At 47.3% G+C, this 23,654-nt stretch overlaps 1 protein-coding gene across 1 annotated transcript in view; it reads right to left on the reverse strand.

Moving 5' to 3' along the window:
- Nucleotides 1–5,730, reverse strand: part of tmem269 (transmembrane protein 269) — a 55,956-nt gene extending 50,226 nt beyond the window's left edge. The window contains exon 1 of the mRNA XM_060937475.1: nt 5,497–5,730. Coding sequence (XP_060793458.1) covers nt 5,497–5,508 — 12 coding nt within the window. The 5' untranslated portion in view covers nt 5,509–5,730. The remainder of the gene's footprint in view (nt 1–5,496) is intronic.
- Nucleotides 5,731–23,654: the final 17,924 nt, after the last annotated feature.

Below are 23,654 nucleotides of genomic sequence, written 5' to 3' on the forward strand. Positions count from 1 at the left end.
AATTCGCAACTTAAAAGACTGCAGCTACATTGGCAGCTTAACCATGCTTTCTACACTGTAAAAAAATTATTTGTTTCAACTTAAAAAAGTTAGTGTCCGGGCTGCCTTAAAATTTTGAGTTCATTGAAATTCATATAGTAAGTTAAACTGTTCGCCTCATTGTGTTAACTTACTATATTAATTTCAATGAGCTCAAAATTTTTAAGGCAGCCCGGACACTAACTTTAAGTTGATCGTGTTGCACTTGCGTAGAACTGGGTTTTCCTGCCCAAACCACAGGAAGTCCATACAATGTTATAGAAACCCTCATGAGGCTGAGGTGACAATCTAGTTAAAAAAAAAAAAAAGGTTAGAAAAATTACAGTGACTGCTTTTTTAATATTCTTATGCGGCTATTGAAAAAGTGTATGGTCCGACAAAGGTGTGTGTGTGTGTGGGGGGGGGCACGGGCACCCCAGGACGCCCCCCCCCCAGCTACACCCCTGAGGAAACCCACGCAGACATGGAAAGAACATGCACACTCCATACAGAAAGGCCCCCGTCGGCCACTGGGCTCAGACCCAGAACCTTCTTGTGTATGAATTTATGCTCAGTATAATTGTGTCTACACAATAAAAAGGTGTCCAGAAACATAAAGGGGGTAACATTGTGTGTGTGTGTGATGGACTGCGAGCTCTGCTGGAGCTGTGCAGTGCATGTAGTAACATTCAGAGGAACATTTATTGATTTTTGTATAGGAACAGATATTCCCCCCCCACAGTGTTTGGATTCCTCTTCTCACACACTCCGGATGAAAACGCTGACGTCAACCAAACAAACTGAGATCTGGGCTTTCATCAGTCACGTGGTTTTCTGTGCTCCAGAGCCTCAGCTTCAGACGGCCCATCACCATACTTGCCAACTTTTCAAAATTCTCATGGGGGAGAAAAGTGCGTGAACAACATTTTCAATTGGATGAGGGCATGATGCGCGGTTGAAACGATAAAAACAGTGGATCCCAATTAATTGCAAACCATTTGAAATTCATACAATTAAAGAGAGTTTTTGAATTGTTGATATTGTTTTATCAATTACTATAGGTTATGGGATTCATGTATGAGGCATGAGAGAGCTCAGAGTGAAAAATCTGAAATAATACTCGTTTTGAATTTTAATAGAACAACAATGAAAAAGAAGTCTTAAATCAGATTTTTAGCTGAAAAATCTCATGCCTGAATATTGTATACATACAGAGACCCACAGAAAATAACACAAGTGATGCTTTAGAAGAATGTTTATCATTTCTTAAAATAGTCACAGTGAATGAAAGTATTATTGGATTGCATCAAACGTGTTTTCCTTCTGTAAGCTCATGTAAAAATACACAGAACTATAATATATGAGTGATTCCACGCTTATGGGTACTGAAATGGGGACATGAACTTATTCACCAAAAACCATTTCTTTTTTTACCATCAGGTCACAAAACATGTAATCTTTAATGAATGATATGTTAAAAGATAACTTTAATTTTCTGAGATGTAATAAAAACATTTATATGCCAAAGTCAAGCCTATGAGTTCCAAAATGATGTCTGTTACATTACTTCTGTTACGATTGTCCATCTTGCGTCTGTTACAAATTAATTACAATCTAACTCTATACCATGTTAATCTTATTGAAAGAATGTGTATGTTTATTCTACTACACATGTTTATTAATTATATTTGCTAAAACATCACCTTCCTATGTTTCAAAAAGTAATTCTACATTGTTAAAATTGAGAATCTATATGTCCACAACACTTCTGTTACGTTCTGACTTTGGCATATAAATATGTTTTTATTACATCTCAGAAAATTAAAGTTATCTTTTAACATATCATTCATTAAAGATTACATCTTTTGTGACCTGATGGTAAAAAAAAGAAATGGTTTTAGGTGAATTTTTAAAAATAAGTTCATGTCCCCATTTCAGTACTCATAAGCGTGGAATCACTCATATATAAATAAAATTTTAATAAGATTTGGCCAAAATAGTAACAACTCAATTAAATAAATACTGCACTGTCCTACTACTACTAAAATGCATCTCTCTCACTAAACACTTTCCAACAGAATTTATAAAAAGCACTCACACTATCAGAATGCATGGGGGGGGGGGGGGGGGGGGGGCACGGTGGCTGACGAGGGCCTTTCTGTGCGGAGTTTGCATGTTCTCCCCATGGGTTTCCTCCGGGTGCTCCGGTTTCCCCCACAGTCCAAAGACATGCAGGTTAGGTTAACTGGTGACTCTAAATTGACCGTAGGTGTGAATGTGAGTGTGAATGGTTGTCTGTGTCTGTGTGTCAGCCCTGTGATGACCTGGCGACTTGTCCAGGGTGTACCCCGCCTTTCGCCCGTAGTCAGCTGGGATAGGCTCCAGCTTGCCTGCAACCCTGTAGAACAGGATAAAGCGGCTAGAGATAATGAGATGAGAAAGAAATTCACTCAAATGCAAAATTTTAGTCCTACCCAAATACACTCACTAGTAATCTTTCACTTAAAACCTCAAAACTCGATCAAAATCAATCACTTGTAAACTTGGCCAGCATGGTGGTGTAGTGGTTAGCGCTGCCGCCTCACAGCAAGAAAGTCCGGGTTTGAGCCCTGTGGCCGACGAGGGTTTTTCTGCATGGAGTTTGCATGTTCTCCCCGTGTCCACGTGGGTTTCCTCCGGGTGCTCCGGTTTCCCCCACAGTCCAAAGACATACAGGTTAGGTTAACTGGTGACTCTAAATTGACCGTAGGTGTGAATGTGAGTGTGAATGGTTGTCTATGTGTCAGCCCTGTGATGACCTGACTACTTGTCCAGGGTGTACCCCGCCTCTCGCCCTTAGTCAGCTGGGATAGGGTCCAGCTTGCCTGTGACCCTGTGGTATAGGATAAAGTGGCTAGAGATAATGAGATGAGATGAGAAAGAAATTCACTCGAATGCAAAATTTTAGTCCTACCCAAATACAACCCCGATTCCAAAAAAGTTGGGACAAAGTACAAATTGTAAATAAAAACGGAATGCAATGATGTGAAAGTTTCAAAATTCCATATTTTATTCAGAATAGAACATAGATGACATATCAAATGTTTAAACTGAGAAAATGTATCATTTAAAGAGAAAAATTAGGTGATTTTAAATTTCATGACAACAACACATCTCAAAAAAGTTGGGACAAGGCCATGTTTACCACTGTGAGACATCCCCTTTTCTCTTTACAACAGTCTGTAAACGTCTGGGGACTGAGGAGACAAGTTGCTCAAGTTTAGGGATAGGAATGTTAACCCATTCTTGTCTAATGTAGGATTCTAGTTGCTCAACTGTCTTAGGTCTTTTTTGTCGTATCTTCCGTTTTATGATGCGCCAAATGTTTTCTATGGGTGAAAGATCTGGACTGCAGGCTGGCCAGTTCAGTACCCGGACCCTTCTTCTACGCAGCCATGATGCTGTAATTGATGCAGTATGTGGTTTGGCATTGTCATGTTGGAAAATGCAAGGTCTTCCCTGAAAGAGACGTCGTCTGGATGGGAGCATATGTTGCTCTAGAACCTGGATATACCTTTCAGCATTGATGGTGTCTTTCCAGATGTGCAAGCTGCCCATGCCACACGCACTAATGCAACCCCATACCATCAGAGATGCAGGCTTCTGAACTGAGCGCTGATAACTTGGGTCGTCCTTCTCCTCTTTAGTCCAAATGACACGGCGTCCCTGATTTCCATAAAGAACTTCAAATTTTGATTCGTCTGACCACAGAACAGTTTTCCACTTTGCCACAGTCCATTTTAAATGAGCCTTGGCCCAGAGAAGACGTCTGCGCTTCTGAATCATGTTTAGATACGGCTGCTTCTTTGAACTATAGAGTTTTAGCTGGCAATGGCGGATGGCACAGTGAATTGTGTTCACAGATAATGTTCTCTGGAAATATTCCTGAGCCCATTTTGTGATTTCCAATACAGAAGCATGCCTGTATGTGATGCAGTGCCGTCTAAGGGCCTGAAGATCACGGGCACTCGGTATGGTTTTCCGGCCTTGACCCTTACGCACAGAGATTCTTCCAGATTCTCTGAATCTTTTGATGATATTATGCACCGTAGATGATATGTTCAAACTCTTTGCAATTTTACACTGTCGAACTCCTTTCTGATATTGCTCCACTATTTGTCGGCGCAGAATTAGGGGGATTGGTGATCCTCTTCCCATCTTTACTTCTGAGAGCCGCTGCCACTCCAAGATGCTCTTTTTATACCCAGTCATGTTAATGACCTATTGCCAATTGACCTAATGAGTTGCAATTTGGTCCTCCAGCTGTTCCTTTTTTGTACCTTTAACTTTTCCAGCCTCTTATTGCCCCTGTCCCAACTTTTTTGAGATGTGTTGCTGTCATGAAATTTCAAACGAGCCAATATTTGGCATGAAATTTCAAAATGTCTCACTTTCGACATTTGATATGTTGTCTATGTTCTATCGTGAATACAATATCAGTTTTTGAGATTTGTAAATTATTGCATTCCGTTTTTATTTACAATTTGTACTTTGTCCCAACTTTTTTGGAATCGGGGTTGTACACTCACTAGTAATCTTTCACTTAAGACTCGATCAAAATCAATCACTTGTCAACTTTCAAACAAAAATTCAAAATAGCACTAAGACACTACCACACTGATCACTAAATCACTCAGTCATCCGGCTGACCGTGAAATTAACTGCTCATCATTAGCGGAGTGTTGTTAATAACGTGCCCACTTTGAAACAGCTCAAGAGAAGGAAGGCGCGTCCCGGCCAATGTGCGCATGCGCGCGCTCGCACGCGTCCTGAGTCAGATTACGTAAACGGAGAGTGCGGCGCGCGCGAGGGTTCCTCTCGCGCTCCGCTCTCGACAGAACCGTAACTACGCAACGCCTTCAGGAAGCAAAATAAACCGGTAAAACTAACAGAACCGACCACCTGAGGGGCAAAGCAAAGCGTTACAGCACCATGAGGACAGATTTAACGCCTAAACACTGACATATGAGGAAAAAGGGACGGAAATATTATTATTTTAAACTCAGTGAGAATACAGCTCAGGAATCTCTCCTCAGGACCGCAGCTACTAATCAACCTGTCTGTCTGTCTGTCTGTCTGTCTCCAAGAACACTTTAAATCACATTATATATTCACATGTTATTGTGAATATAATGTGATTTAAAGTCTTCTTGGAGGCAGAAGATCCGACACTTAATTTGTGCCGGATTTTGCCGGAACAGGATCCTCTTGATTTTGGGGATCTTACCTGTTTCGGCAAGATCCGGCACAAATTAAGTTGTGCAATAACATCACTATAAAGGCGCATAATTACACAATTCCCTCATACTCACTTACATTTAGGACCTGAATGCAAATAAAACGCGAAACAAAAGCTAAAACGCGTCCCAAACTAGCTATAGCTTATTTATATATATATTAGCATTGTTTGACAGAATTCAGTTCTCTTTGAAAACTTACCGGTAAGGACATGCAAGAACACAAGTCAGACTTTTAAAGGGGAAAAAAAAAGTCGCGTCTCCAAGTGGACTTTATTCCTCCAGCCAAAAAAATATCAATTTATCCTTTTTTGTTTGTTTTTCAACGTGTGTTTGTTTCCTCGACAACCAAAAAGTAAATAAACCCAGCTTTACTGAGGACTTTATGCCACTTGTTTTTCTCCCATCACCTGTCAGAAAGAAAGGCACGCGCCAATCGAGCGCGAGACTTTTTAAAGCCATCGCACCATTTGCTGGAATATTCCACCGGAAATGACGCCAGGGCTTTTTCTGGATTTTTCTAACAGCGCAGTGAGAGGGAAGAGTGATCAATTTCACAACTCAGGACCAAACCAAGTCCTACAAAATGAGACTGCTGCGTTGTATTTTGTTTTTGCTCTCTCATGTGGTGACACTTTTTTTTTTAAAGGACACATTTTAGTACCTTGTTCTTTATCCAGTCCATGGTTTATTCATGGATAATTGGAGATCTGGTAGCTGAACCCAAAATTATTGAGCATAAATTATTCACTGTCGCCTCACAGCAAGAAAGTCCTGGGTTCGAGCACCGTGGCCGGCGAGGGTCTTTCTGTGTGGTGTTTGTATGTTCTCCCCGTGTCCGCGTGGGTTTCCTCCGGGTGCTCCGGTTTCCCCGACAGTCCAAAGACATGCAGGTTAGGTTAACTGGTGACTCTAAATTGACCGTAGGTGTGAATGGTCTGTGAATGGTCTGTGTCTATGTGTCAGCCCTGTGATGACCTGGCGACTTGTCCAGGGTGTACCCCGCCTTTTGCCCGTAGTCAGCTGGGATAGGCTCCAGCTTGCCTGCGACCCTGTAGAACAGGATAAAGCGGCTAGAGGTGATGAGATGAGAGACAATTATGACCTTGTTCTTTATCCAGTCCATGGTTTATTCATGGATAATTGGAGATCTGGTAGCTGAACCCAAAATTATTGAGCATAAATTATTCACGGTGGTGTAGTGGTTAGCGCTGTGGCCTCACAGCAAGAAGGTCCGGGTTCGAGCACCGTGGCCGGCGAGGGTCTTTCTGTGCGGAGTTTGTATGTTCTCCCCGTGTCCGCGCAGGTTTCCTCCGGGTGCTCCGGTTTCCCCCACAGTCCAAAGACATGCAGGTTAGGTTAACTGGTGACTCTAAATTGACCGTAGGTGTGAATGGTTGTCTGTGTCTATGTGTCAGCCCTGTGATGACCTGGCGACTTGTCCAGGGTGTACCCTGCCTTTTGCCCGTAGTCAGCTGGGATAGGCTCCAGCTTGCCTGCGACCCTGTAGAACAGGATAAAACGGCTAGAGATGATGAGATGAGAGACAATTATGACCTTGTTCTTTATCCAGTCCATGGTTTATTCATGCATAATTGGAGATCTGGTAGCTGAACCAAAAATTATTGAGCATAAATTATTCACGGTGGTGTAGTGGTTAGCGCTATCGCCTCACAGCAAGAAGGTCCTGGGTTTGAGCCCAGCAGCCAGCGAGGGCCTTTCTGTGTAGAGTTTGCATGTTCTCCCTGTGTCTGCGTGGGTTTCCCCCACAGTCCAAAGACATGCAGGTTAGGCTAACTGGTGACTCTAAATTGACCGTAGGTGTGAACGTGAGTGTGAATGGTTGTCTGTGTCTATGTGTCAGCCCTGCGATGACCTGGCGACTTGTCCAGGGTGTACCCTGCCTTTCGCCCGTAGTCAGCTGGGATAGACTCCAGCTTGCCTGCAACCCTGTAGGACAGGATAAGCAGCTACATGGATGGATGGATGGAAATTATTCATCTAAATTCACATCTGGGTACTGTGGATATGTAAAAAAAAATCTATACACCTATTCAAATTGCAGGTTTGTGTGAAAAACAAGAAGGAAAAAAGAAATCATGTCTGACATTGGGGTAGCATGGTGGTGTAGTGGTTAGCGCTGTCGCTTAACAGCAAGAAGGTTCTGGGTTTGAGCCCAGTGGCTGACAGGGGCCTTTCAGTGTGGAGTTTGCATGTTCTCTCCGTGTCTGTGTGGGTTTCCTGTGGATGCTCCGGTTTTCCCGACAGTCCAAAGACATGCAGGTTAGGCTAGTAGGTGGCTCTAAATTGACCGTAGGTGTGAATATGAGTGTGAATGGTTGTGTGTCTCTGTGTCAGCCCTGCAATGACCTGGTGACTTGTCCAGGGTGTACCCCACCTCTCGCCCATAGTCAGCTGGGATAGGCTCCAGCTTACCTGCGACCCTGTAGGACAGGATAAGCGGCTGCAGATAATGGATGGATGGATGGACGTCTGACATTGGGGTGGCAGGGTGGTGTAGTGGTTAGCGCTGTCGCTTCACGGCAAGAAGGCTCTGGGTTTGAGCCCAGTGGCTGACAGGGGCCTTTCTGTGTGGAGTTTGCATGTTCTCTGCGTGGGTTTCCTTTAGGTTTTACACAGTCCCCACCGTCCAAAGACATGCAGGTTAGGTTAATTGGTGGCTCTAAATTGAGTGTGAATGGTGGTTTCTCTCTGTGTGTCAGCCCTGTGATGATCTGGCAACTTGTCCAGGGTGTACCCTGCCTCTTGCCCATAGTCAGCTGGGATAGGCTCCAGCTTGCCCGTGACCCTGCACAGGATAAGCAGTTACGGATAATGGATAGATGTCTGTTCCAACTTTAATGTGATATAACAACTGACAAAATTTAAGTGAAAAATAAATAGAAATGTTTTAAAAGGGAAAAACGACAAAGAAAAACCTTCAAATAACCTGGTTGCATATGTGTGCACACCGTTTAAGACTTTAGAGCATGTTAAAGCACAGTTTGCTTAAAATAGAGCATTCAGTGTTTTTGGGTAAGGGCCAACCAATTTACCACCTAGGCTTGGCAATTTTATTGCATGCTTCTGTGAAAAATACTCCAGATAGTGAATGGATCCCCTGTGCACATCCCTCTTCAAGTTATTCCACAGTTTTTAAAAGGATTTAGATCTGGACTCTGACTCAGCCATTCTAAAAGCATTGATCTCTTTCTTCTGAAGCAATTCCTTTGTTGACTTAGATTAGGACTTCAGGTTGTTATCGTGCTGGAAGATGAAATGGTTCTTCATCTTCAGCTGTCTAACAGAGGCCTGCAGGTTTTTCTGATAAGATGGAGAACAATGGATAGATCCAAATACCAAACTATCGTGACAAGAGCCCTAGTCCCAGCTGAAGACAAACAAGCCCAAGGCATGATGCTGCCACAACCATGCTTCACCCTGGGTATGATGTTCTTTGGGTGATAAGCTGCCTTGTTTTTGTGCCAAACCTAGCTTATGGATTGTGTGTCGGACCATAACACATTTTGCCACATGGTTTGGGGTGATTTTGGGATGATTTAATTGTTGTCGTTTCATAAGAAAGTCCTTTTTTTGAGCCACCCTACCCCATAATCCAGAAATGTGGGGAATCTGAGAGATTGTTGTCACATGTACAGCATGACCAGCATGTGCCAAATATCCCTGCAGCTCCTTTAAATGTTGCGATAGGTCTCTTGGCAGCCTTGGTGAAAAATATTTGTCTTGTCCTTTAATCAATTTTTGAGGTATGTCCTGTTCTCCCTAATGGCACTGATATGTTATCAGCTGCCAAAAAAATACAACCCCGATTCCAAAAAAGCTGGGACAAAGTACAAATTGTAAATAAAAATGGAATGCAATAATTTACAAATCTCAAAAACTGATATTGTATTCACAATAGAACATAGACAACATATCACATGTCGAAAGTGAGACATTTTGAAATTTCATGCCAAATATTGGCTCATTTGAAATTTCATGACAGCAACACATCTCAAAAAAGTTGGGACAGGGGCAATAAGAGGCTGGAAAAGTTAAAGGTACAAAAAAGGAACAGCTGGAGGACCAAATTGCAACTCATTAGGTCAATTGGCAATTGGTCATTAACATGACTGGGTATAAAAAGAGCATCTTGGACTGGCAGCGGCTCTCAGAAGTAAAGATGGGAAGAGGATCACCAATCCCCGTAATTCTGCACCGACAAATAGTGGAGCAATATCAGAAAGGAGTTCGACAGTGTAAAATTGCAAAGAGTTTGAACATATCCTCATCTACAGTGCATAATATCATCAAAAGATTCAGAGAATCTGGAAGAATCTCTGTGCATAAGGGTCAAGGCCGGAAAACCATACTGGGTGCCCGTGATCTTCGAGCCCTTAGACGGCACTGCATCACATACAGGCATGCTTCTGTATTGGAAATCACAAAATGGGCTCAGGAATATTTCCAGAGAACATTATCTGTGAACACAATTCACCGTGCCATCCTCCGTTGCCAGCTAAAACTCTATAGTTCAAAGAAGAAGCCGTATCTAAACATGATCCAGAAGCTCAGACGTCTTCTCTGGGCCAAGGCTCATTTAAAATGGACTGTGGCAAAGTGGAAAACTGTTCTGTGGTCAGACGAATCAAAATTTGAAGTTCTTTATGGAAATCAGGGACGCCGTGTCATTTGGACTAAAGAGGAGAAGGACGACCCAAGTTATCAGCGCTCAGTTCAGAAGCCTGCATCTCTGATGGTACGGGGTTGCATTAGTGCATGTGGCATGGGCAGCTTACACATCTGGAAAGACACCATCAATGCTGAAAGGTATATCCAGGTTCTAGAGCAACATATGCTCCCATCCAGACGACATCTCTTTCAGGGAAGACCTTGCATTTTCCAACATGACAATGCCAAACCACATACTGCATCAATTACAGCATCATGGCTGCGTAGAAGAAGGGTCCGGGTACTGAACTGGCCAGCCTGCAGTCCAGATCTTTCACCCATAGAAAACATTTGGTGCATCATAAAACGGAAGATACGACAAAAAAGACCTAAGACAGTTGAGCAACTAGAATCCTACATTAGACAAGAATGGGTTAACATTCCTATCCCTAAACTTGAGCAACTTGTCTCCTCAGTCCCCAGACGTTTACAGACTGTTGTAAAGAGAAAAGGGGATGTCTCACAGTGGTAAACATGGCCTTGTCCCAACTTTTTTGAGATGTGTTGTTGTCATGAAATTTAAAATCACTTAATTTTTCTCTTTAAATGATACATTTTCTCAGTTTAAACATTTGATACGTCATCTATGTTCTATTCTGAATAAAATATGGAATTTTGAAACTTCCACATCATTGCATTCTGTTTTTATTTACAATTTGTACTTTGTCCCAACTTTTTTTGGAATCGGGGTTGTAAGAAAATAACACAACAGAGAGGTAAATAGAAAACCACATACTCATTAATCCATATAATAAAGAAGCTTCTCATCTTCACCAGTTTGGCTTGCATATTGGTCGCTGATAAATGATCAGGCTAAATTTTTCATCAGGGCTTTCATCACCGCTTATCCTATGCAGGGTTGCGGGCAAACTGGAGCCTATACCAGCTGACAATGGGTAAGAGGTGGGGTACACCCTGGACAAGTCGCCAGGTCATCACAGGGGTGACACACAGAGACAAACCACCATTCACACTCACACCTACGGTCAATTTAGAGCCACCAATTAACCTAACCTGCATGTCTTTGGACTGTGGGGACTGTGTAAAACCTGAAGGAAGCCCACGCAGAGAACATGCAAACTCCACACAGAAAGGCCCCTGCCGGCTCCTAGGCTCTAACCCACAACCTTCTTACTGTGAGGTGGCAGTGCTAACCACTACACCACCATGGCACCCAAATAAAGCAGGTCATTTCTTATTGTTTTAGGAACATGGTAGCATGCCATCTGCAGAACCATTTTGCTCAACACGTCTCTCAATCAGCCATAAAATTAAAAACACTGAGAGGTGAAGTGAATAACATTGATTATCTAATTACAGTGGCACCTGACAAGGGGTGGGGTATATTAGGCAGCAAGAGAACAGTCAGTTCTTGAAGTTGATGTGTTGGAAGCAGGAAAAATGGGCAAGCCTAAGAATCTGAATGACTTTGACGGGGGCCAAATTGTGATGGCTAGATGACTGGGTCTGAGCATCTCCAAAATGGCACATCTTGTGGGGTGTTCCTGGTATGCGGTGGTTAGTACCTACCAAAAGTGGTCCAAGGAAGGAAAACTAGTGAACTGGCGACAGAAGAGCTACTGTCGTACAAACTGCTGAAAAAATTAATGCTGGCTAAAACAGAAAGGTGTCAGCATTAACTTTTTCAGCAATTTTTGCTACAGTAGCTCTTCTGTGGGATTGAACCATATGGGCTAGCCTTCGCGCCCCATGTGAATCAATGAGCCTTTGACACCCATGACCCTGTCGCTGGTTCACCGATTGTCCATCGTTGGACAACTTTTGATAGGTAATAACCACTGCATACTGGGAACATCCCATAAGATGTGCCAAGTCACTCAGATCCTTCCACTTTTCAAGATGTAGAACCTCTTAAAACATATAAAACATCCTCTGTAATCCTGACCATCTCTGCTGACACAAAATAAACTATGAAGAAACTATGTGCAACAAGATAAAACCACAAGTCTGGGTATCAGCAAAAGCAATCCAAATAACTAACACACACACACACAGGTAGAAGACTGGAAAACTTTTTTTCCTTGAAACTTTTACGGTTTCAAAGGATTTACTTTGTAAATTATTTGATATTTTAACCTTAAAGGTGGGATGTGATTTTTAACGAGAACACTTCATAATATTTGGTGAAATTCTCTTCATATTCAAGTAAGAAAAGAAATTTCTTAACACAGCATTAAAAACAAGCAAACAAATAACAAATGCAAACCACCAACATTCAGTTAAACAGGACAAAGTTCTGCCTGTTGCAGTAGCATTCAAGCCTTGAGTAGGAACTATGTGTGTAGATGTTTTAGGGGGTAACTTCCACCAAAGTTGCCTGGAATAACTCTTCTGCAATGCTGGACTGCCACCAATGGCCCCTTAGTAGTTAGATTAGCAATAGGAAATTCATACAGGACCAAAGATTGCTCTGGATGATTCCACATGGATACCTTAAAAATTAGAGTGGTGCTTGAAAGTTTGTGAACCCTTTAGAATTTTCTATATTTCTGCATAAATATGACCTAAAACATCATCATATTTTCACACAAGTCATAGAAGTAGATAAAGAGAACCCAGTTAAACAAATGAGACAAAAATATTATACTTGGTTATTTATTTATTGAGGAAAATTATCCAATATTAGATATCTGTGAGTGGCAAAAGTATGTGAACTTTTGCTTTCAGTATCTGGTGTGACCTGCTTGTGCAGCAGTAACTACAACTAAACGTTTCCGGTAACTGTTGATCAGTCCTGCACACTGGCTTGAAGGATTTTTTTTTTTTAATTTGCTAACAAATACAAACAAATACAAAGTATCAAGGACAGAATGAAACAAATTAATACATACACATGACATACAACAGAAACACTGACGTAACATTAACAACAGTTTCAAAGGCTGGACAGTACTTCTAATATGTTGACAGAGAGATGTAACAGGACACATAGAGACAAATTCAACAGAGATAAACAAGAGCTATATTGCTGTATAGGGGAGGCTGGGTGGGGTTGGTTAGGGGTAATGAATGTGCATGTGCGATGGAGGAGGGTAGGAGGGGGGAATTTGGAGGGGTTTTGGGCCTTGAGTTATGGGTGGAGGGACAGTGTGTGTATGTTGGGGGGGGAGCGGAGTTTGTGATAGTGAGCACGTGTTTGTGTGAGTGTATATAAGCAGTGCTGGCTGGTCTAGTGTCGGGCCAGGGAGAAAGAAGCTGGATCATAATGAAGGAGGGTGGGGGGGGGGGAGGGAGTATTATTTTATTTGCTAATCCTTTGTGTTAGTAAATTTTTTATAAATAGTAATTCTAAAAATAATAGTTCTTTAATAGTTAATTACGATGACTACCTGAGCACCTGTTCATGGCTATGGTGCCAGCCGCCCCTGCCCAAGCTAAGTCATGATGGGATGACAGAGGGGAGGGGGAGGTACTGCATGAGGCAGGGCTCCGGGCCCCCACACACCGACACCAGCCCCCCATAACCTCCACACAACACGCCCTACCTATCCTATATATGACTGTATATGACAAGAATGTGTGCCTTCTCTAAAGTGTATTGCATTAAAAGAAGAGTGAAAACCTGCCCAGATCTCCACCTACATGCCCCCCGCACCCTATATAATCAAAGATATAAGCCTCCTCTAATGTATTTGCATTAAAAGAAGCGAGGAGTGCAGCGAGGCACCTGCAGAGGTTTCCCACATGCACTCCTCCCCTGCCCTAGTCTATCATGTTGTTCTTGTTGAAGGTGGGCAAATGGTGTGTGCTTTCTAATGTGTAGAGCATTTAAAAGAGGATAAGGTGCGCTGTGCAATACCAAGAATAGGCAGGTATCAGAGTGCATGCGTGGGGTGGGCGGGGCGCTTAGAGGACCTTGGGACCCTGACCCGAAGGGGAACCCTGACCCAGGCTTGAAGGAATTTTAGCCTATTCCTCCGTACAGAACAGCTTCAACTCTGGGATGTTGGTGGGTTTCCTCACATGAACTGCTCGCTTCAGGTCCTTCCACAACATTTTGATTGGATTAAGGTCAGGACTTTGACTTGGCCATTCAATGGCCAAGGAATGGCCAAGTCAAAGTCCTGACCTTAATCCAATCAAAATGTTGTGCAAGGACCTGAAGCGAGCAGTTCATGTGAGGAAACCCACCAACATTAACTTTATTCTTCTTTAACCATTCTTTGGTAGAACAACTTGTGTGCTTAGGGTTGTTGTCTTGCTGCACGACCCACCTTCTCTTGAGATTCAGTTCATGGACAGATGTCCTGACAGTTTCCTTTAGAATTTGCTGGTATAATTCAGAATTCATTGTTCCATCAATGATGGCAAGCTGTCCTGGTCCAGATGCAGCAAAACAGGCCCAAACCATGATACTACCACCACCATGTTTCACAGATAGGATAAGGTTCTTATGCTGGAATGCAGTGTTTTCCTTTCTCCAAACATAACGCTTCTCATTTAAACCAAAAAGTTCTATTTTGGTCTCATCCATCCACAAAACATTTTTCCAATAGCCTTCTAGCTTGTCCACGTGATCTTTAGCAAACTGCAGATGAGCAACAATGTTCTTTTTGGAGAGCAGTGGCTTTCTCCTTGCAACCCTGCCATGCACACCATTGTTGTTCAGTGTTCTCCTGATGGTGGACTCGTGAACATTAACATTAGCCAATGTGAGAGAGGCCTTCAGTTGCTTAGAAGTTACCCTGGGGTCCTTTGTGACCTCACCGACTATTACATGCCTTGCTCTTGGAGTCATCTTTGTTGGTTGACCACTCCTGGGGAGGGTAACAATGGTCTTGAATTTCCTCCATTTGTACACAATTTGTACACTGTGGATTGGTGGAGTCCAAACTCTTTAGAGATGGTTTTGTAACCTTTTCCAGCCTGATGAGCATCAACAATGCTTTTTCTGAGGTCCTCAGTGTGGCAGCGGGGGCGTGGTCAAGCGCTGGTCTGTGACAGGAGGGCGGAGTCAGGGAAGGTAAGTGGCTACAGAATCACTACACCTGACGGCAATTAACCTGTGTTTGTGTGTCTTCCCAGTGACCGCGCCCTACTTAAGGAGGGAGAGCGAGAGCAGAGGGGCTCATCTCCGGACTAGACGCTGGCTGTGTGTGTGTGTCTAGCCAATACAGAATTGTTCACTGAAAAGTGTGGCAATAAAGCCTTTTGCAAACCTGATCTCTGTCCTGCCGTCCTCTGTGCTCCACCCACGCCTAGTGAACCATTACAGTGGTGCCGAAACCCGGGATCAGAGTGGAGCACCAGCAGATCAGCCCCATGGAGTCCTCCCCGTTCGCCGACCTGGTCCACGCCCTCGCCATGGCCCAGCAAAGCCAGCACCAGGCGCTCGTCACCCTCTGGAAGGAACAGGAGCGATGCTTCGAAGCCCTGGTGCTGGCCCAGCAGGAAGACCGAGAGGCGTTCCGGCACCTCCTCGCGTCGGCAGGGTCCGCCAACGCTCCGGCCGCGGGCCCGTCTCCCCTCACCATTACCAAGATGGGTCCACAGGACGACCCCGAGGCTTTCATCACGCTATTCGAACAAGTCTCAGAAGCCTCGGGGTGGCCGATGGAGCAGCGCGCGGCGCGCCTTCTCCCTCTCCTAATGGGAGAGGCGCATCTGGCCGCGCTACAGCTCCCCGCCGACCGCCGGCTGGCCTACGCGGACCTCCACCGGGCCGTCCTCCAGCGCATGGGGCGCACGCCAGAGCAACAGCGCCAGTGCTTCCGCGCTTTGCACTTGGAGGAAGTCGGCCGGCCATTCGCGTTTGGCCAGCAGCTCCGGGACACCTGCTGGCGGTGGTTGAGGGCCGACAACCGCGACGCCAAAGGGATCATCGACCAGGTGGTGCTGGAACAATTCATCGCTCGCCTACCAGCAGGAACCGCGGAGTGGGTCCAGTGCCACCGCCTGGCGTCGCTGAATCAGGCAGTCGAGCTGGCGGAGGATCATTTGGCGGCTGTTCCGGCGGCAGGACAGCAGACGGCGTCTTCTCTCCTCTTCTCTCTCTCTCTCCCCCTCCTTCTGTGTCCCGTCCTCGCCCCATTCCCCCACCGCAGAGACGGGGGCCGACGCCACCCCAGCCGGCCCGCCGCACCCGCGGTGCCTTCCCGTTTCTCCCTTCTGTGTCTGTCTCTCCCTCACCTCAGGTGAGTGAGCCCCAGAACACCGGTGCAGAGGGAAAGCCCTAGCTGGTTTGCTGGCGCTGCGGGGAGCCAGGCCATCTTCAACAGCAGTGCACGGCAATGGAAGTGGGCGCTGTGGTTCGGATCCCCGACGCGCCAGAAGCCGCCCTCGATCGGGCCGGAGCGTATCGCATACCGGTGAGTATCCAAGGGGCTACATATCAGGCGTTGGTGGATTCTGGTTGTAATCAGACCTCAATTCGCCAAAGCCTGGTTCAAAATGAGGCATTGGGGGGAGCACAGGGAGTGAAGGTGTTGTGTGTGCACAGGGATGTTCACCGCTACCCTTTGGTGTTGGTCCACATTTTTTTCAGAGGGGAAAAAGCCATAGTGAAGGCGGCGGTTAATCCTCGCCTTACCCACTCTTTAATTTAGGGGACTGATTGGCCTGGATTGCGGGATTTAATGACACATTTAGTGCAGATGTGGGTCCTGCCATTTAACAGGGGGAGGTCCCGGTGTCGCTTTGGCGGGAGCAGCTGTCACAGAGCCGTCTACGTCATCTCCGCGTCAGAGTGAGGAGCCGCCGGCTCCTCCTCTCTCTATTGGGGAATCCCTCACAGATTTCCCATTAGAACAGTCACGAGACGAGACTCTGAGGCATGCGTTTGACCAAGTGAGAGTAATCGATGGTCAAACGCTCCCGCCGAACGCCACCCCGTCCTTCCCTTACTAAGCGATTATGAAGGATAGGTTATACCGAGTGACGCAGGACACTCAAACTAAAGAGCGAGTCATGCAGCTTTTAATTCCGAAGAGCCGCCGGGAATTGGTATTCCAGGCGACTCACTTTAATCCCATGGCTGGACACTTGGGGCAGGATAAAACACTAGCCCGAATAATGGCCCGGTTCTATTGGCCGGGGATTCGCGGCGATGTCCGTAGGTGGTGTACGGCGTGCCGTGAATGCCAGTTAGTAAATCCAGCGGCCATTCCAAAAGCACCTTTGCGCCCTCTACCGTTAATCGAGACCCCGTTCGAAAGAATTGGGATGGATCTCGTGGTGCCATTAGATTGGTCAACACGAGGGTACTGCTTTATATTAGTTCTAGTGGACTATGCAACGCGATACCCGGAAGCAGTGCCTCTTTGCAATATCTCAGCACGCAGTATTGCGGAGGCACTCTTCTGCGTTATCTCCCGAGTTGGAATCCCGAAAGAGATTCTGACTGACCAAGGCACCTCGTTTATGTCACGTACACTGAATGAACTGTATGGGTTATTGGGTATTAAGCCGATCCGCACCAGCGTGTATCACCCACAAACGGACGGTTTAGTTGAACGGTTCAACCGCACCCTCAAGAACATAATTTAAAAATTCGTAAGTGAGGACGCATGTAATTGGGATAGATGGCTCGAACCCTTGCTCTTTGCAGTGCGAGAGGTCCCCCAAGCCTCCACGGGGTTCTCCCCGTTCGAATTGTTATACGGGCGTAAGCCGCGCGGCATCCTAGACGTGCTGCGGGAAAATCGGGAGGAGGGACCTTCACCAAGTAAAAACGAAATCCAATACGTTATTGATCTGCGTGCAAAACTCCACACGCTCACGCACCTAACTCAGGAGAATTTGCGGCAGGCCCAAGAACGACAAGCCCGCCTGTACGACAAGGGTACGCGCCTTAGGGAGTTCGCACCGGGAGAGAAAGTACTCATACTGTTGCCCACATCGAGCTCCAAATTAGTTGCCAAGTGGCAAGGACCCTTTGAGGTCACACGGCGAGTCAGGGACGTTGACTATGAGGTGAGGCGAACGGATAGGGGCGGGGCGCTACAGATTTACCACCTCAGCCTACTCAAACTCTGGAATGAGGAGGTCCCCGTGGCGTTGGTGTCGGTGGTTCCGGAGAAGGCGGAGCTGGGGCCGGAGGTGCAAAAGGGAACATTGGCATCGCGTACCTCTCCGGTCCCCTGTGGAGACCACCTCTCCCCGACCCAACTCGCGGAGGTTGCCCGGTTGCAGACCAAGTTTTCGGATGTGTTCTCGCCCCTGCCCGGCCGCACCAACCTCATAGAGCACCACATTGAGACGCCCCCGGGGGTGGTAGTGCGTAGCTTCCCTTACAGGTTACCCGAGCACAAGAAAAAAGTGGTTCGGGAAGAACTCGAGGCCATGCTCGAAATGGGCATTGTCGAGGAGTCCCACAGTGACTGGAGCAGCCCGGTGGTCTTGGTACCCAAGGCCGACGGGTCAGTCCGGTTCTGTGTGGACTATAGAAAAGTCAACGCGGTGTCTAAATTTGATGCGTACCCAATGCCTCGTATTGATGAGTTGCTCGATCAGCTAGGCACGGCTCGTTTTTACTCGACGCTGGATTTAACAAAGGGTTATTGGTAGATCCCCTTGACTCCATTATCCCGGGAAAAAAACGGCCTTTTCCACACCGTTCGGCTTGCACCAATTCGTCACACTTCCGTTTGGGCTGTTTGGGGCACCTGCTACATTTCAGCGGCTGATGGACAGGGTCCTCCGCCCCCACGCCACCTATGCGGCCGCGTACCTCGACGATATCATCATTTATAGTAATGACTGGCAGCGGCACTTACAACACCTGAGGGCCGTCCTTAAGTCGCTGAGGCGAGCGGGTCTCACAGCCAACCCAAAGAAGTGTGCGATTGGGCGGGTGGAAGTACGGTATCTGGGCTTCCACTTGGGCAATGGGCAGGTGCGTCCCCAAATTAACAAGACAGCAGCAATTGTGGCCTGCCCGAGGCCCAAGACCAAAAAGGGGGTGAGACAGTTCCTGGGGCTGGCTGGCTACTATCGTAGGTTTATACCTAATTATTCGGACGTCACCAGCCCGCTGACTGATCTCACTAAAAAGGGGGCACCAGATCCAGTCCAGTGGACGGAGCAATGCCAGCGGGCTTTCTCTGAGGTAAAGGCTGCACTGTGTGGGGGGCCACTATTACACTCCCCTGACTTTTCTCTCCCTTTTATGTTGCAGACCGATGCGTCGAACAGAGGGCTGGGGCGGTTTTGTCCCAGGAGGTGGAGGGGGAGGACTGCCCCGTCCTGTACATTAGCAGGAAGCTGTCAGTGCGTGAGGGGCGCTACAGCACTATTGAGAGTGTCTGGCTATCAAGTGGTCGGTCCTCACCCTCCGCTACTACCTGCTGGGGCGCCCTTTCACCCTCTGTTCGGACCACGTGCCCCTCCAGTGGCTCCACCACATGAAGGATGCCAACATGCGGATCACCCGTTGGTATCTGGCACTCCAACCCTTCAATTTTAAGGTGATCCACAGGCCGGGGGCGCAGATGGTCGTGGCGGACTTCCTCTCCCATCAAGGGGGGGGGGGGGGGAGTCGGCTGCAGGCCGGACAGCCGCCCGGCCTGAGTCGGGCGGTGGGGGTATGTGGCAGCGGGGGCATGGTCAAGCGCCAGTCTGTGACAGGAGGGCGGAGTCAGGGAAGGTAAGTGGCAGAATCACTACACCTGACGGCAATTAACCTGTGTTTGTGTGTCTTCCCAGTGACCGCGCCCTACTTAAGGAGGGAGAGTGAGAGCAGAGGGGCTCATCTCCGGACTAGACGCTGGCTGTGTGTGTGTGTCTAGCCAATACAGAATTGTTCACTGAAAAGTGTGGCAATAAAGCCTTTTGCAAACCTGATCTCTGTCCTGCCGTCCTCTGTGCTCCACCCACGCCTAGTGAACCATTACACTCAGAAATCTCCTTTGTTCATGCCATGATACACTTCCACAAACATGTGTTGTGAAGATCAGACTTTGATAGATCCCTGTTCTTTAAATAAAACAGGATGCCCACTCACAACTGATTGTCATCCCACTGATTGAAAACACCTGACTAATTTCACCTTCAAATTAAATGCTAATCCTAGAGGTTCACATACTTTTGCCACTCACAGATATGAATATTGGATCCTTTTCCTCAATAAATAAATGACCAAGTATGATATTTTTGTCTCATTTGTTTAAGCAGGTTCTCTTTATCTACTTTTAGGACTTGTGTGAAACTCTGATTATATTTTAGGTCATATTTATGCAGAAATATAGAAAATTTTAAAGGGCTGATTATACCTTCTTGATGAGGAAGGGTCCAAGGAACCTGGGTGCCAGCTTGCGAGAGATGGCCTGAAGTGACAGGTGGCGCATGGAGAGCATAACTCGTTGGCCCACTTGGTAGGTGGGTGCCTTGGAGCGATGTTTGTCGGCCTGCTTCTTGGATGCGAGTGCAGAGCGAATGAGTCTTCTCAGGGCCAATGCCCACATCCTCCTGAAGTGGTGTATAAAGGCCTGGGTTGATGGTACGGCGACCTCCTCCTGGCTGGGGAACAGTGGTGGTTGGTACCCTAGTGAGCACTGGAACGGAGAGATACCTGTGGCAGAGGAAGGGAGAGTGTTATGTGCATATTCGATCCAAGGTAGGTACTTGCTCCAAGAACTGGCATCCCTGGACGCCATGCACCTGAGTGCGACCTCCAAACCTGGTTAGCCCGTTCTGCCTGGCCGTTGGTTTGTGGTTGGAAGCCTGAGGAGAGAATACAGGTGGCACCGATGAGTTTGCAGAAGGTTCTCCAGAGCTGTGCAGTGAACTGAGGACCCCGGTCAGAAACTCTGTCGGTAGGCAGACCATGTAGGCGGAAAACGTGGTGGATGTGGTTCTGTGGTTTCTTTGGCTGAGGGGAGCTTGGTCAGAGGAATGAAATGGACTGTCATAGAAAAATGGTCAATGGGAGTCCTGTGATGAAGTCCAGGGTGATGTGAGACCAAGGTCGCTGCGGAGTAGGAAGGGGTCTTAGTAGGCCGGCAGGGGGTTGGTTGGCTGTCTTGTTCCGGGAGCATGTGTCACAGGCTGCCATGAACTCCTGGACATCTTCCTTGATGGATGGCCACCAAAAGCACTGCTGGATGAGAGCCAGGGTTCGGGCGGCTCCCGGATGACAGGCCAACTTGGAACCGTGACCCCACTGCAGCACCTGAGTTCGCACATGACAGGGGACAAAACAGATGGTTACAAGGAATATTGTTGGAGTTACCTTCACTGGGGTCCTACTCCAGAGCCTTCTGCATGAGCGTCTCAACCTCTAGAATAGAGGCTCCCACCAGGCAGCGTGGATGAAGGATAGTCTCGGGTGGCTTGGACTCCTCTTGGTGGGAAGATAACATCCTGGATAAGGCATCGGGTTTGCCGTTCTTGGAGCCTGGGTGGTAGGAGAGCGTGAAGTTCAATTGGGAGAAGAAGAGAGACCAAAGGGCTTGATGGGAGTTGAGACGTTTAGCAGACTTGAGACACTCCAGGTTTTTATGGTCGGTCCAGACTAGGAACGGGAGGTCAGACCCCTCGAGCCAGTGCCTCCACTCCTCCAAGGCTAGTTTCACGATCCATAGTTCACGGTCACCGATGTCGTAGTTTCGTTCAGCTGGGGATAGCCGGCAGGAGAAGGAGCATGGTTGGACCTTGATGCCATTGGCCCTCTGGGATAGGATGGCTCTGACCCCTGACTTGGAGGTGTTGACCTCGACAATAAACTGTTTGGTAGAATCGGGTATGGTGAGAATGGGTGCTGTGGTAAACCTGTGCTTGAGTCTGGAAAAGGCTTTCTCTGCTTCCTCCCCCCACTTGAACTTGGTCTTGGTTGAGGTCAGGGCTGAGAGAGGTCTGGCCACTGTGCTGAAGTTGCGGATGAAACGCCTGTAAAAGTTGGCGAACCCCAGGAAGCGCTGGAGCTCTCGTCTCGAAGATGGGGTGGGCCAGTCAGCGACTGCCTCCAGCTTGAGGGGGTCTATCTGGATCTTGGCTGGTGAGATGATGAATCCCAGGAACAAGACAGAGCCTTGGTGGAACTCGCTCTTCTCTGCCTTAATGAACAGCTTATTCTCCAGCAGGCATTTAAGAACCTGCCGGATGTGACCCCGACATTCCTCCAGGGAGCGAGAGAAAATCAAGATATCGTCCAGGTAAACAAAGACAAAGGTGTTAAGAAAGTCCCTCAAGACATCATTAACCAACGCCTGGAATACTGCGGGCGCGTTAGTCAGGCCGAAAGGGACTACGAGGTACTCATAGTGGCTTGTGGTGGTGTTGAAGGCCGTCTTCCACTCATCCCATTCCCTGATCCTAACTAGGTGATAGGTGTTGCACAAGTCCAGTTTAGTGAATAGCTTGGCTCCCTGGAGTAGTTTGAAGGCTGTAGTCATGAGCAGTAGTGGGTAGCGGTTCTTGACTGTGATGGTGTTGAGACCTCGATAGTCAATGCAGGGGCGGAGTGACTTGTCTTTCTTCTCCACAAAGAAGAATCCCACCCCTGCCGGGGAGGAGGAAGGGCGGATAATCCCAGCTGCCAGTGACTCAGTGATGTATTTCTCCATGGCCTGTCTCTCAGCGGGGGAAAGAGAGTAGAGACGTCCCTTGGGTGGTGCCGTCCCTGGCAGGAGTTCGATACCGCAGTCATTGGGCTTATGAGGGGGAAGGGACACTGCTTGGGTCTTACTGAAGACAGGCTTGAGGTCCAGATACTCCAGAGGCACATGAGAAAGGTCGGGAAACTTGCTGGCTGAGGGTGGAGGTGGTTTGGCGGGAGGCCAGGCAGGAAGGACTCCAGCCTAAGATGGTGTGGTCAGTCCAGTTTAGGTGGGGGTTGTGCTGCATCAACCAGGGTAATCCAAGAATAATGGGAATGTGAGGGTTGTTCATGACGTGAAGTTGTATCATTTCAGAGTGATTACCTGAAATACTTAGAGTGAGCGAGGTGGTGAGGAGAGTGATGGTGGTGAAGCCAGTGCCATTGAGTATCAGGACGGTGAGAGGGACCTCGAGGACGAGTAATGGAATTCCAAGATCCTTGGCGGTGGTGGAGCAGATCAGGTTCCTGTCCGCCCCTGAGTCGATGAGCGCCTGAAGATGGTGATGCCGGTTGTTGAGTATGATGATAACGGGGAGCAACAATCGATCGGCAGCGGACTGCTTCTGAGCATTGCCCACCAGGGCCCCTCGATTCACTGATGGACTCGTCTTTTTAGCAGTTAAGCTCGGCAGATGTGTCCCTGCTGACCTCAGTAGAAGCAAGCCCCCATGCTCCATCAGCACAGTTGTTCCTCCGCTGACACCTGTACCTGATCTACCTACATGGGTTCGACGGACAAGGCGGGTGGTGGAGAGGAGTAGAAGTTGAGGTGGCCCCTCTCTCTCCTCCTTTGTTGAACCCGCACATCAATGCGATTGGCAAGGTCCATCCGGCTGGAGAGGTCCGACGGCAGTTCCCGCAACACAAGTTCATCCTTGATGCCGTCAGATAAGCCATATAGGAATGTGTCAACCAGGGCACTCTCGTTCCAACCGCATGACACTGCCAACGCCTGGAACTCGATGGCGTAATCCAAGGTAGATCGGGACCCCTGACGCAGCTCCATGAGCTCTCTTGCCACCTCCCGGCTGGACAGAAAGCAGTCAAATGTTTGCCTCATTTCCTCAGAGAAT

Source organism: Neoarius graeffei, chromosome 13 (genome assembly GCF_027579695.1).
Source record: "Neoarius graeffei isolate fNeoGra1 chromosome 13, fNeoGra1.pri, whole genome shotgun sequence".
NCBI lineage: Eukaryota > Metazoa > Chordata > Actinopteri > Siluriformes > Ariidae > Neoarius > Neoarius graeffei.